We start from the raw sequence: 13049 nt of genomic DNA, 5'->3' as shown, positions 1-13049 counted from the left end.
ATTCCTTTATTAGCCTATTCCACTGGCCCCATCCGCCCCTCCTAAGATTAACATACAGCTATAAACTACCTGCAGCTCAGCTCTTGCCTGTAGGGCTGAGGTCTGGCAGCTTTGGGGGGTGGGGGGTCTGCAATCTCAAGCCCCCATTTTCACCTTTTTCACCCCACCTCCATGTGTGTGCATGCGAGTGTGAGCAAATGGGTGTGCACATGTGCACGTGGGTGTGCGCGTGTGAGCAATAGCAGGTCAGGCACGCTGATCCCTTCTTGTTCCAATGGTATTCAAACTGCTTTGCCATGCAGAATTCAGCTTTAAAACTTGTCTAGTCATTTTCCAGCACTTGCAACTCCTTAAATCCACTTTATTTAAAACGCTGTACGGAAATTTGGTTCTTGAGATTAACGACCAGCTTTGTATTTGTTAACCCTGTTCTGAAAAACTGTTACACGTGAGCTGGTCTGCCTTAACTGATGTTTTGTCGATTGTATGATGTATTTAAAAAGCACTTTTTGATTCTATACAATGTTTTGGGGGGTTTTGTTTTAGAGCAATGAAATAGTTTATTTAACCAAGTTCCCTTTTTGCTTTTGTTTTTTTAACAAGCTGATGAAGACCTGGGGGTAGATTCGTACAACAAGGATCTTGTTTTAGAACCTCCTCTGTTGTACTGTAAAAAAATAAAACTACTTTCGTTAACACTGCTGTCGTTTCCTGACTTAGTAGCATGGTTGGAGTGCAACGTGTAGCGGCTTCATGGGTTTGTAGCGCGACGGCAGGCCAGTGAGTTAGGACGGCTCCCTCTTGTGGTCGAGTGCTGTCATTACAATAGTGTGATTCTGTTATCACCGTGACCCTCTGAATTGAGAAACTGTTCCTCTTTCTAACCTTGAAACAAAATACCCGAGAGGGAACAGCGTGTCAAATAAGGCCATCCAAGCTAGTCTGGCTCTCCAAGAGCCCTGTTTTTTTCTTAAATAAAGGAGATCTCAAGCTTGACATAAGGCTGGACTTTGGCATCAGGCCAGATGTGAGAAGCTCGGCTCAAAAGCACAGTTCGGAGTGAGCCTCTTTCCCACATTTGTCATTCCTTCCGCAGGTGGAGCAGGGCTTGCCCTTTAGTTATCGCATCGCACGAGAAAGGAAAACATTTCTTTAATCAACCTTTCACAGCCTGTATCTTTAAGGTTTTAAATCGCCAGCCCCTAGCTTGAGAAATGGAAGATGGGCGCTGTGGGGTTGTTGGGGGCAGGGGGGGGCGTGGGGGAGCTCTGGAAGATGGTGCCGATGTCGATCTCCGAGTCCTTCATGTGCGGATGGATGTCCACGTGGATCCCGCAGTCCCGGCACTGCTCCAGCAGCGTGCGGATATTGCTGTCGGTCAGCCTCAGGTACCTGCGGGGAGGTGGCAGGTGCAGTCAGGTCGGTGCACATGGATACAGGGGATGTAATATTCATGCAGTTTCTCTGTCCTCAGTACTGCATATTCAGTGCAAACACTGAATATTAAGTGCATGGCGAAAGATGGAGGTCCTCAAAATATTTCCACATCAAGGCAACAGTGATCAAACTTATTTCTTTTTAAGATTTTGATTTAGAAAGTTTAATTTCCTTATCTGATATCAAAGCTGTGTGCGCTCAGTGCATTTTAATGTTCCTTCTAATTGCAGTCACTGTGGCTTTCCAGATCTCCAGCTTGTACTGCTCTCTGCTGAGATCTGACAGACTGTGCCTCAGGGCTGGCAGTATTGGCATTTCCTGTGTGTGCGTGTGTCTGTCTTTGCCCCTGTTCCTTATTAAAGACAGGTCGTTGGACAGGGCTGCTGAGGAGAGTCAACAGCCTGGCAGCTCAGCAGAAATCCCAGTCCCTCCCCACTCTCTCTGTCTCTCTCCCTCTGACCCAGGTGCCCAGGGGCCAGCTGATTTCTCCAGGGTGCGACTGAACGCAGCATGTTCAATCTGGTGGCAGCAACACCCAGAGTGCACTGGAGCTGAAAGAACTGGCTTCTCCAGGGGAGGATGTGGCCCAGGAGTGAGTGACCTCCGACCCCTAATGCAGGCAGCCGCCTCGGAGCTCTTTTCTTGGGCAAGTTGTGCACCATGAAGGGTGGCATCAAGGGAGATGGGTGTCAGTGCCCCACAGCAGACTGAGTGCTCTGCCATCAGGCAATGCCCAGATCCCTGCTGAATTCAAAGGAGCAGTGTTACCCTACAGCTGATGCAACCACAATAAAACATTCCTCACTGGCAGGCCTCATGCTGTGCCTATTCAAGAGAAACCTAGTCAAGGCTGCTGAGACTCTTTCACACCACATGCTCAGAAAACACTGTAAGTGTTTGAGCGGAGACTGTGGACTTCATTTTAATGTGGCAGGGATCTGAGAAAGGAGATAACTCCATTGCTGATTTCTGCCTTCCACCTTGATGAGGAGAGTCTGGACAGGAAGGCTGTCAGTCTGGAGAGATGCGAGTCTGGAGCTGGTACTCCAGCTGTGAGAGTGTACCTGCAGCTGAGGGCCTCCAGGGGGTGCAGTGCTGTGGCTCTTCGTGCTTGGTGCTCTGTGGACCGGGCCTGAGTCTGCAGGTCCCTGACTCTCCTCTGCAGGGTGGTGTAGCCCATCATGGCGTCCTGGAAGCAGCGCAGGTCTGGGGACAGCTGAGAGCTGGGCCGGGCAGCCAGTCCGGGCAGGTGGGGCACGGAGCATGTGTTCTCAGGACAGAAGCTGGTCCTGCTGGCCGCCTGGCTGAGCTGGCACGATGACCTGAGGTGTCTGCCGATCAGAGAGGCATGGGGGCTGTCCAGCCGCTGGCTGGCTCTGGCTGTGGCTCTCATGCCCGCTGGGGGCTGGCACTTGTGGGCACTCGGAGACATGCCCAGCTGGCTGAAGGTCGGAGAGCTGCTCAAGCCTGGATAGCGGCACACGTGGTGTCAGGTAAACCTCTCTTATCATTCTTTCATCATTTTACACTACAGTTCAACACTCTACAATTGCCATTTCATTCTTTTTTGGGAGCCCTGTGTATATAAGGCTTCAATCGATAAATCTCTTCACTGCAAGGATTTCTTTAAAAAATGTTTACTTATTTCCTTAACAGAAAAGTGTCTTGGGTTATCTTAAAGTTTTGCACTTCAAGAATGCTACAACAATAAAATAGTCTTTTTCTGAAGTTTTCCTCCAGAACTGCAGAGTCTTCGGCTTCCTGCTCTCCCCAGAGTTCAGGGTTGAGCCCTGAGGAACTGGAGCTCTCCAGCAGCAACACAGGACACCCTCATCTAAAGGGCAGGTTTAAGGAAGTGATGAGAAATGATGAAATGTGCTCTAGCATGCTGGATCGTACCATGCTGGGGCCTACAGGCAGTGCTGTGCGGGGACCGGGAGAAGCAGGGCGAGTACTCCCCCTCCTGGGTGTCCAGGGAAACTGCATCAGGGGTCAGGACATTCCAGCCGCCCACATCTGAGTCCCTGCTCATTCTCTGAGGACACAAATGTGCTAATATGAGAACACAAAGGTACAGTCACACACTTGCATGACAACACAGGCACACAATCATGTGCTGACCTGACAGCACACACATGCAGCCACAGACAAGCAGAAAACAGCAGTTCAGACTCAGAGGAGGGGGGGGGGGACTTCATTTTTATCGCACTGAGAGAGGCATGAGTGGGCTCAGCTTCTTCCTGTACGGTGGCGCTGGCACTCCTACCTGGAACTGGGTCTGGCTCTGGAACCTGTGCGGGCGGACCAGCTTCTTCAGGGCCTTTCTGACCTTCCTCTCCTCCCGCCGCCAGCAGCTCTTCTCCAGCCTCTCGCTGCTGTCCAGGGCCTGGCTCAGCTTCTGCAGCTGTCTCGGGGAGGGACGCGATTACTGAGAGGCGTGTCCTGGCCCGGGGGCTGGAATGCCACTGCCCAGCTTGCCTGACCTGTTTCCAGCGGTGCCGGTTTCTGCCACTACACGGCCATCAAAGACTTGAGAGGGGTGAGCTTGAAACGTAAAGACCCGTTCCGTGCTGCCATACGAAGACAGCGACCCGGCACAACTGCTGAGGTGTCGGCAGAACCAGCACAGCTGCTCCAGAAAGAGCTTAGAGACCTGATTGACTCGCAGACCTGCTGCCCCAGTTTGGTGTGGAGCATGACATGGTAACAAGCCTCCTTGTTCAGATGTCAGTGTCACCAAAAGCTAGACAGCCTGTTGCTTAAAGTCCGGGCACTGTTTCTGCAGGATGCCCTGTATGAGCTCTGGTTCTGCCTCCCGGTGTTTAACCCTGAAACAGTTCACCTTGTGTTCAGATGAGTCAGAAATCCACAGTCCGTCTGCCATACTGCTGGACAGCTACTACAGGTGTATAGTTCACTCCTGGTGTCTGTATGTTGCCTTAGACCAATATTGTTGAATAATTTCTGAATTAAAAACTGTTCATGTGTGACTGTAATGTACTGTAATTGTTTGTGTGAATATGCCTTTCATTAGGAAAATGAGTGCACTCATTAGCTTGGCTTGTTTGGTGCATCTTAGGCCTTCATTACAACAATCCACTGCCAGATTACTGATGTCTCTCTTTTCTCACCCAGAACAGCATCTGTACCAGCCCCTCTGTTTACCTAGTAACCATCACTGACCTGGAACGACTCTCTGTGGTTTGCTGCGCTCAGAAACTTCATGTTTTTGCTGTTGATCCAGTCCAGCGTGACTGCAGGCCCCCTGTCTCCGAGATACTTGACACTGCTGTTGTTCTGACTGGCATGAGGTATGTCTGTGAGCCCTGGGCCTCGTGCGAGGTGCACACTTTTACTGCCACGAAACATGCCTGCAGAACGGCTTGTGTCTGTCTGCTCTGTACTTTTAAACAGGTGCAGCCCTCAACTGTGATGTCATCAGCGATGTCATAATGTTCCATAACACTCATGGAAATCTTCCCGTTACTGGCACAGCAAACCCAAGGAAAAATATAATTCCCCTGGTCTCTCAAGCTGTTCCTGGAGAGGCTCCAGTGAATTATAGATCAGTGACTAAAGATCATCTTAGTCTTCAAGAAATAACTGGTTCTATTAAGTAAAAGGGAAATGAGTGGAATGAAAATCAGAAATTTTCGAGCTATTTAAGGTCAGGGCTGGAGACCCCATCTCTCGATTAACATTTAAATTACTATTTTTTTTTATTTCTTTAATTTCCTGGCTGGAGACAAGAATCAAGCCTGCGCAGTCTGAGAAGTGCCCGCTCTGAGCAGTCAGTCCTGGTGCTGTGACTGCAGGCCACGTGGGAGAAGGACAGGCAGGGGGCCTGGTCAAGTCCTCAGACCCCTGCCCTCTGAGTTTGCGCCCCCCGGGTCCTGCAGGGGGCAGAGGTGAAGGAGGCCGGACAACACTGGCCAGGTGCTGAAGGGCTGGAACAGTACGAGCCGCAGTTGACAAACTGCTGATGCAGAATCCTGAAGGGATGGCTTCTGTTAGTGCAGACACGACGCTACGTGTCGCATGCAGGAATGCAAACCAGATCAACTCACAAACCAGCACGAGAAGGTTGTGTGGGGGTAAGGGGCGGGATGGAGTTTTTGGAAGGTCAGGATTGGTGCTGAGGGAAGGAGATGCCTTGAACCTGGCTTGAATAGAGGCCTGCTCAAAGGAGCTCGTCAAGCACACAGGCTGATATTGTACCACAAGAGGGCACTGTTGCAGAGCTAATTGGGTCCTGGCCTGGCAGAAAACTGGTGCCATATTTGTGTGCTATTTCACTTCACCTCTATGCTTTACCACGTTTTTACCATGATTCCAACATGGTTTACTTGCACACCACTTTTCGAACCAGAGTAAGCCTCCATGGGGGTGTTTTGACAAACTTGTGGCTGTGTTGGCATGGTGATATAATGGGGAAAATGCAGAGCAGAATTTCACAAGGGCTGGGCGGTAGACCGGTGTGAAAGGTTGCCATTTGTCAGTATAAGAGGCTGAACCTGCAGTCCAACAATGCAGTCTGTTGCCTCTGAGTCTCCAGCAGCCGTTACAGTCTCAGACTGCGTGACTGCATGCCGAATGCCAGGGTTCTGCGTAGGTGTGAGATTTTGTTGAGCTCCTCCAGTGTGATTGCAGGCTGTGTTCTAATTGAATCAGCCTGGTAGACGTTCAAGTGACACTCAAGTGTTATTCCAAACTCTGGCAATGACGTCTGTGATGCTAAAATGAATATGTGCGTGTGTATATAACATGCTATGTTTTCCTCACACAGAATCTTGGGTACATGCTTGTTTTTTGGAGACTGAGATCAGAGATTTGTGTTATCCCGGTGTTAATTACATGTTGTGTGTTAATAATCTACAGGTTATCTGCTGCAGTTCAGGGTCTTTTGTGTTTGCGTTGTGCATGTGTGTCTGAAGGTTGTGAAAGGAGCACATTACAGTTAATGTCCATCCCATCTCCTACTGCAGTGGGTCAATTGCAGTTTCAATTAATGACTATTTGGGGTTAGCAAATATCACTTTATAATTTTTCTCATTAAGTAAAAGAATGAAATGTCAGCAAAGTGCTCTGTTGCTTTAATCCAGAGCTTGTCCTACTATTGATCAGGAATCTTCACTGTACTCGTGGACTCCCGACTGAGCGGCCCTGATCAATAATAGAACGAAGGTGGATTGATCAGTGATGTAATATTGCAAATTGGCCTTTGTTTGCCTGCCAAGAGCTGGTGATGATATTAGTCAAGTTGGCATTAAGTGACAGATTTTATACCAATGAAATTACAGGGTTGCACAGAGGTTGTCAAAGACAGCCTGAGTCTGGATATTCATTAATAAACCGATGACACTATACCTGCTGTCATATTGCAACTGATGCCACTGTGTCACTGGCCGCATCCAATAAAAATGGCAACTTCAAGTAAAAACCCTTATGTATTTAACAGTCCCCATCTGTACAGAAGTGGCTACTGTCTTGTATAAGTTACTACATGGTAAGTTACTACATTTGCACCCATTTACACAGCTGCATATTTTACTGGAGCAGTTTGGGTGAAGTACCTTGCTCACAAGTACAACAAGAGTGTCGCAACTAGGATTCAAACCCACAACCTTCCAGTTACAAATCCAGAATCTGTGCCACACTGCCACCCTTGACTTTGTGCATCTTAAGAGGAAGCAGTGGGACCAACCTGGCTGCTGGTGATGTTTTGTGCTCTGGAATGCCTGCCTGCTCAATGCATGCAAGTCTGGAATCAAGTCTTCGTCTTGCTCAGTGGCAAAGAGACTTCATGTCGCAGGCTGGGGAGAATCTGCAGTTCCTCTCAGCCCTGTCAGGCGCACAGTACATTAGCAAGCGTGTTGCATCAAGCTGGAAGATGAATAGAAGGCCATGAATGAAGTGACAAGGCATTTTGTTCTTTCATTGACGGAACACCTAAAGCTGCTCTCACGCTGCTGTGCTCAAGGCCGCCCGGTATTAAATAGCTCTGTGCTCCCTTTATTCTCTCTGCTTTGCAGCACACGGCATTGATTCTCTTCCCTGTGGGATTCGTGGTCTGATAAGGGACAATGCAGACCTGCACTTCCTGAACCTCAGCTCTGTCACAGTGCTGGTCTTTCTGCACAGGTTTGTCTTTTCTGCAGAGCGTTCCGGAGGAGTTTAAGGCACGTGCTCTCAAGGTCCCCTCGAACAAAAGGGAATTTCAATTCAATGAACAGTTTGAGGAGAGTAGAAGACAGGAGTTAGTGCACGGAGCTGCACCTACATTTCTGTTAAACATTAATTATGTAGCAAGACCTTCTTTGACAAGTGCCTTGAGAATGGTCTCCCAGTGAGCGCTGTGTGGACAATTTCAGCACAGAGCTTTTATTGCTATAGCACACTGATTGTGGCTTTAAGGTGTGACTCATCGCCTCCTGTCTATTCCAGTTGAAGTAATTAGAAGGGGCATAGTCTTCTGTCATCAGCAGTGGGTTCACAAGTCAGGGGGACAGGACTGACTGGCACATACAGTAACAGCCAGCACAGAGAGCCCTGAAATTCCTGAATGAACTTCTCTCCTAAAATCAAGCAGGGCTTGTACGACAAATTTCCACTAGCTGGACATAGCATAGCAGTTATCACTGTAGTTTCATAGCTCCAGCATCCTGGATCTAATTATGTAGAGTACGCATGGGGAATTCAGGGGAATTCAGACTTGGTCTGGGAAAGTAAGAATGTTTGTCTCCAGGTGGCTGCAGGGTTATAGAGAAATAGAACCAAATCAGTTGAGTATGATGGTTTGATTGATTAAGTCTTTAATGTCTTAAATGAGCTTCTTGATATCTCTATTTAAGAACATCACAGCTGCAAAGGTAGTTCAAAGCTAAGCCTCTGGTCCTCCACAGCACCTTTCTAGACATTGTCAGATTAGGAACATAAGAAAGGCTACAGAGGACATGAGCCATATGGCCCATCCAGCCCGTTGGGTAGATAGACGTTAATTGATCCCTGAATCTCAATCCACTGTTTCTTGAATGTTGGTTTCAACATGGCCTGGTAGCTTGTCCAGGAAGCAGTGCTGGATTTCCCATTAGGCACTGTGCCTACGAAATTCTTAGGGGCTATGAAGGAGGGAAACACTAGTGACTAATGAAAAATGAGCTGAAGCAACATGCGATCAACTCTAGGTGCTCCAAATCAGCGGCTGTTCTAGAAACTAGACGAATCGAAGTGATGGTCGCTCGACTCCATCGATCATGTGGTTTAGCATTAGAACAGTGTCGCGCCGCGCCGGTGGCTTTAGCAGCTGCACCTCCTCTTAGCGATGCGCCCACAAGGCAGGCTGGGGGCAGCAGCCCAGGGGCTGGACTTTGACCAGGCAGTGTAAATAGCGGAGAGAGTTTATGAGGAGCCATTAGAAATGGTTGACAGTGTTTGCTCCTTTGACCTTGTAACCAACCGTAAACTGGGATACCCCTCTTTAATCCTTACGTGTGTGAGTGACCGTGTGTAACCCCTTCGAGGAGTTTCAATCTCTGTCTGTCAAAGTCCGACAGGCGGAGGTAAATAAATGTATTGTTGCCGCCACATCAGGGATGTGTGAGCTTCATTCGGTGCGAATCCCCCAGTCATTACAATAGTTTCAGGTGCATCATGTCAATCGATGTAATTCAATTGACGTTTACCCCTCTTTTTGCACATTTCGGAGTGAAAGTGCCTAGGGCCTTCGAACACCAAAATCTGGCCCTGCCCAGAAGACAAGCCTTTGGGTATTAAACCAGTATTGAGAGTAGGTGTGAAACAGCCTGCCTTTGGGAGAGCAGATCATATAAACATTACACAGCATTACACTCCTTATTACCAGAAACACATTCAGTGGGCAAATATGTGATGGTAACTGACGAGGTTTAAATACGTTTCGTTATTATTGATTTCTTGTACTTGTTAAGGTTTGAATTGCCTGAAAATGAAAGGAAATCTGGTACTGATTTCTCCCAGCAGATGGTGCCATCATCAAAACAAGAATCCCATGCGGGAAGGTCTGTAATTCTCAGAGATGTCAGTTCTCCTTTCTCTGAGAGAGCTGCTTGATTCCTTCGAGTTGTTATATTGATGAGGCTGGACCAAAGGAAAGGGGACTTGTAATTGTGAGACACGGGTCCAGTTTGTTTCTGGAGCGCACGCGCGCACACACGCACGCGCGCACGCACACACGCGCGCACGCACGCACGCACGCACACACACACACACACACACACACACACACACACACGGCTCTGCAGACACGTTCTGGCCCACTGCTGACATCTGAGCTGGCCACTTCTATACCATCCTCTATCGTCGGGCACGTTTCCATTCCTCAATGTGCCGATGGGCAAGAGAGCTCCCCCCTCTTCATGTTGCTGGACATTTCCGGGCTGTGGACAATCAAGAAGGTAGTGAATTCATACCTCTGGTGAAGAGCTGCCTTCCTCACCACTCCTCGGGTCCTGGTGACATTTCCCTGTGATCTGCTTCCCTCCTCCCTTTCCTCTCTCCTTCTTTCCTCTCCTGGTAACATTTTCTAAGACTTGACAGCCATGGTAAGTGACTGTCACAAATAACCTTTATTTCTGAGAACCTTACAGCCGCAGACAATTTCTGTTGAGAAGCGGACTGCTGATGAAAGCCCAGGCTGGGAGTGGACAGGCGGCTCGTGTCTCTCTCGTCGTTCGAGCCCATGAACTAAAGCCGTGGCAGTGAGACGGAGCTGGAACCACGCTCTCGGTGAGGTGGTGCCTGATACAGTATGTGGTCGACACTGTGGTTTGGAGGTTAGCACTGCTGGCTCACAACTACGTCAGTCTGGAGTTTCCTTCTGACTGGGACGTTATTCACAAGGTCACGTTTTTTCCCCTGGTGCTCTGCTGTATTCCCACAGACCACAGATATGCTCTTAAATTGACCGGTCCATCAGGTTAGCCTCCATCTTAGTGCCGCCCTCTGAGGATTGACTGGATCCTGGAAGAGCATGGAAGGATAGTCCTGCAACTCAAATTTGAAAAGCTGTATTTGTCACCCGGAGCCGTTGTCGGAAGAAGGCAGCCCTTTACAGAAGACGGGGCTGCGTCGAGCCCAGCTGCAGTTCTCCAGCACGTCTCGGAGTCGTCTTCATCTCCGAAGGAACAAAACATGGGGGGTAGAAAGATTTCATTCACATGCCTGTCTTCCTATATAGAGCTGCCAATTAGAAAGCAACCTGGAATGAGAGCAGACTCGTCACTTGTCACTGATGGAGTGTGTAGCACTGCGCAGCGCTTTGCTTGAACTTTATGAAATATTTAGTGCGTCTCTGCAGCCCTGCTGTTCCTCCTGCCCCAGCCTGGCTTCCAGAAGCATGGGCCTGCACTGCCAGGGAGTCACTCGCAGCTCTGTCAGCCACCATGAGGCAGAAACCCCCTTAGCCTTCTGTCTGCAGCTCTCCTGCTCCACTTGAGTGTGTGGGTAAGCACAGAAGAAACGCTTTCAGACAAGAGGAGGTCATTCCACATTACAGCTGGGGATCTCATACCAGATTTCCGCAGTCCCTTGACGCTTTGGACTCGGGTGGGAAGCTAATGGATTCAGAGGTCTGTGGACTCAGCACGGCTGTGTTACTGGTATACGAAGACACCAACGGTGGCTGAGTTCTATGACTGGGAGACAGGGAGAGTGCTGGATTCCCAGTCGTGCCCTGCCAAGCCAGCAGTCAAGGACGGGACATGCTTCACACAAGCGCATGTTTTGTAGCTCTGGGACGTGTACATGCGCGATTCCATGAAGTGCCCATTCGATAGATAGAGTGGACTGGGGATTGGGCACATTATACTGTAAAAGAAATATTAAAGTACAGAGCTAAATGGGCCCCTTTAAAGCAGGTTGGAAAGCAGCCATTTCCCAAATGAGCTCCCAGCTGCCAAAGAGAACTAATTGTCTGAACAGCGCTGAATAAGAGATCAAAGGGTGCAGATGTGAACCGGAGCTGGTGAGACCACAAGACTCCGCCTCAGTGGATCACATCAGACAGCGTGTCTGGAAGGAAACAGGAATGCATACAGAAGCGCCGATAATTCCTGGAGAAGTGTGGGCTGGCCTTCCGCTTGGTGCTCCAAAGTAAAAATCTCACTGTTGTAAGGGGGTACGTGGCTCATGGTACTTTTCCTTTAAGGAGACAAATCGCACCACGCGCTTCCAGAAGACTAGCTATATTCATATTTCATAGTGCAGTGGGTGATTATGATAGTTCATTTACAAACCCCCTGAATTATGGATGGAAACAAACACGCTTGCACAGAGCTGCCAAACTGCGCGGAGGACCAGTGCAGCTGTGATTTATGGAGGGAGCGCTCCAGAAGGGTGCACAAACGTATCCGGAGGTCTTTGCCTGGCCTGCTGTCTCCCAGTCTTGCTGCTCAGCCACAGCAGGAGAGGTACCGAGGAGGCGCTTGTCAGGCACCTGTGACAAAACTATCCCACAGGTCTGTCCACATCTCCCCAGACAGCCTCTAACTTAGTGCCGGAGGAGCGGGTCTCCCTGACGGAACGTGGGGTGTGCAAACTGCACCACACATCACATCATGTCCTAACGCAAAGCGCTGACAGTTAGCAGCTCAAGTGCATGATATATTATAATCCCTAATCCAGAGTCCAAACACTTTGCAAAACTTTTCTCCTGACTCTGTTTTGCGAGTCTTAATACCTTTAACCACTGCAGTTGAAGAAAAAAAGAAAAAGGCTTCATCCTTTATGAGTGAGTTTAACACTCCTTGCACACAGCCTGTGTGTTAATTGGAGCCCGACCCCACCTAGTCAGGTAACACAGTTTCACACAAGGGAGTTATTTCCCTTTTTAACATATCTGTGATATCATCTTTTCATCTATGAGAAGATTATCTCACAGAACCCGCAGTTTCTCTAATAAATCCAGTTTCGACTGAAAGCCGTAGATCAGTTAACAGTAGAAAGACCCAATCTGTCTGTCCGTGTCAGAAAGGCAAGCTTCTTGAGCTGTTAAACTTCTTTCCCTGTATGTAGCCTTTCTCCCTTGGCATGCAAAACACCCATGGGATTATGAAATGAATTAAAAGGTGGAATAATACTTCCTTTCAAAATGGAACAGGAGCTTTCCCTTGGTTGGGATTTTGTCTGATTTGCCCTCTACACCTGCAAAAGAGTTGTATCCTGCAGGTATTTTAAGTCCATGAAATTATTCCTAAAAATGGATAAATCAAATATTGTAAATTTATAGAAATCGTACACTGTAAACCCCATTCTGACTGGGTCCGAGTGACGTGAGCAGTGCAACACTTGTGTAAATGCTGCTTCTTACAGATGAATCTGAGCACCAGCAGTATAGTACACCCGTGACTAACACATCGATTGCTCGACTCGGCTTCGCCCAGCCAAGAAGATTTTAACAAAGGAAAACAAAGCTATGACACATCAGCCACTAAAGCAAATTCCTCCCAGTGACCTGTGCGTGCGTGCTCTCTGAAACAGTGGATTCGGCTCTTTGCATGCTTATCCCTTACTTTAGGGGTCAAGGGGGAGCGTTGGAACACAGCTCGGGATTATCTGAGAGAGGAATATCAGCGGCT

At 48.6% G+C, this 13049-nt stretch overlaps 1 protein-coding gene across 1 annotated transcript; it reads right to left on the bottom strand.

Moving 5' to 3' along the window:
- Nucleotides 1-1169: 1169 nt before the first annotated feature.
- On the bottom strand, nucleotides 1170-4825 carry LOC107080036 (uncharacterized). The gene is made up of 5 exons (XM_015368443.2): nucleotides 4621-4825; nucleotides 3704-3841; nucleotides 3337-3472; nucleotides 2502-2904; nucleotides 1170-1392 (listed from the first exon to the last, which is right to left on the bottom strand). The coding sequence occupies exons 1-5, from the start codon at nucleotides 4804-4806 to the stop codon at nucleotides 1203-1205; spliced, it is 1053 nt and encodes a 350-aa protein (XP_015223929.2). The 5' UTR covers nucleotides 4807-4825; the 3' UTR covers nucleotides 1170-1202.
- Nucleotides 4826-13049: the final 8224 nt, after the last annotated feature.

This window comes from Lepisosteus oculatus, chromosome 20 (assembly GCF_040954835.1).
Source record: "Lepisosteus oculatus isolate fLepOcu1 chromosome 20, fLepOcu1.hap2, whole genome shotgun sequence".
Taxonomy (NCBI): domain Eukaryota; kingdom Metazoa; phylum Chordata; class Actinopteri; order Semionotiformes; family Lepisosteidae; genus Lepisosteus; species Lepisosteus oculatus.
The sequence above is the reverse complement of the archived record's forward strand: the minus strand, read 5'-3'. Positions and strand labels throughout refer to the sequence as shown.

What these genes read in the sequence shown, in the direction of transcription:
- LOC107080036 (XM_015368443.2), bottom strand. Translation starts at nt 4,806, where the DNA reads ATGTTTCGTGGCAGTAAAAGTGTGCACCTCGCACGAGGCCCAGGGCTC. An exon ending in ACCACAGAGAGTCGTTCCAG is followed by an intron (nt 3,842 to 4,620) that starts GTCAGTGATGGT and finishes TCCCCGAGACAG; the next exon opens with CTGCAGAAGCTGAGCCAGGC. An exon ending in AGAGCCAGACCCAGTTCCAG is followed by an intron (nt 3,473 to 3,703) that starts GTAGGAGTGCCA and finishes TTGTGTCCTCAG; the next exon opens with AGAATGAGCAGGGACTCAGA.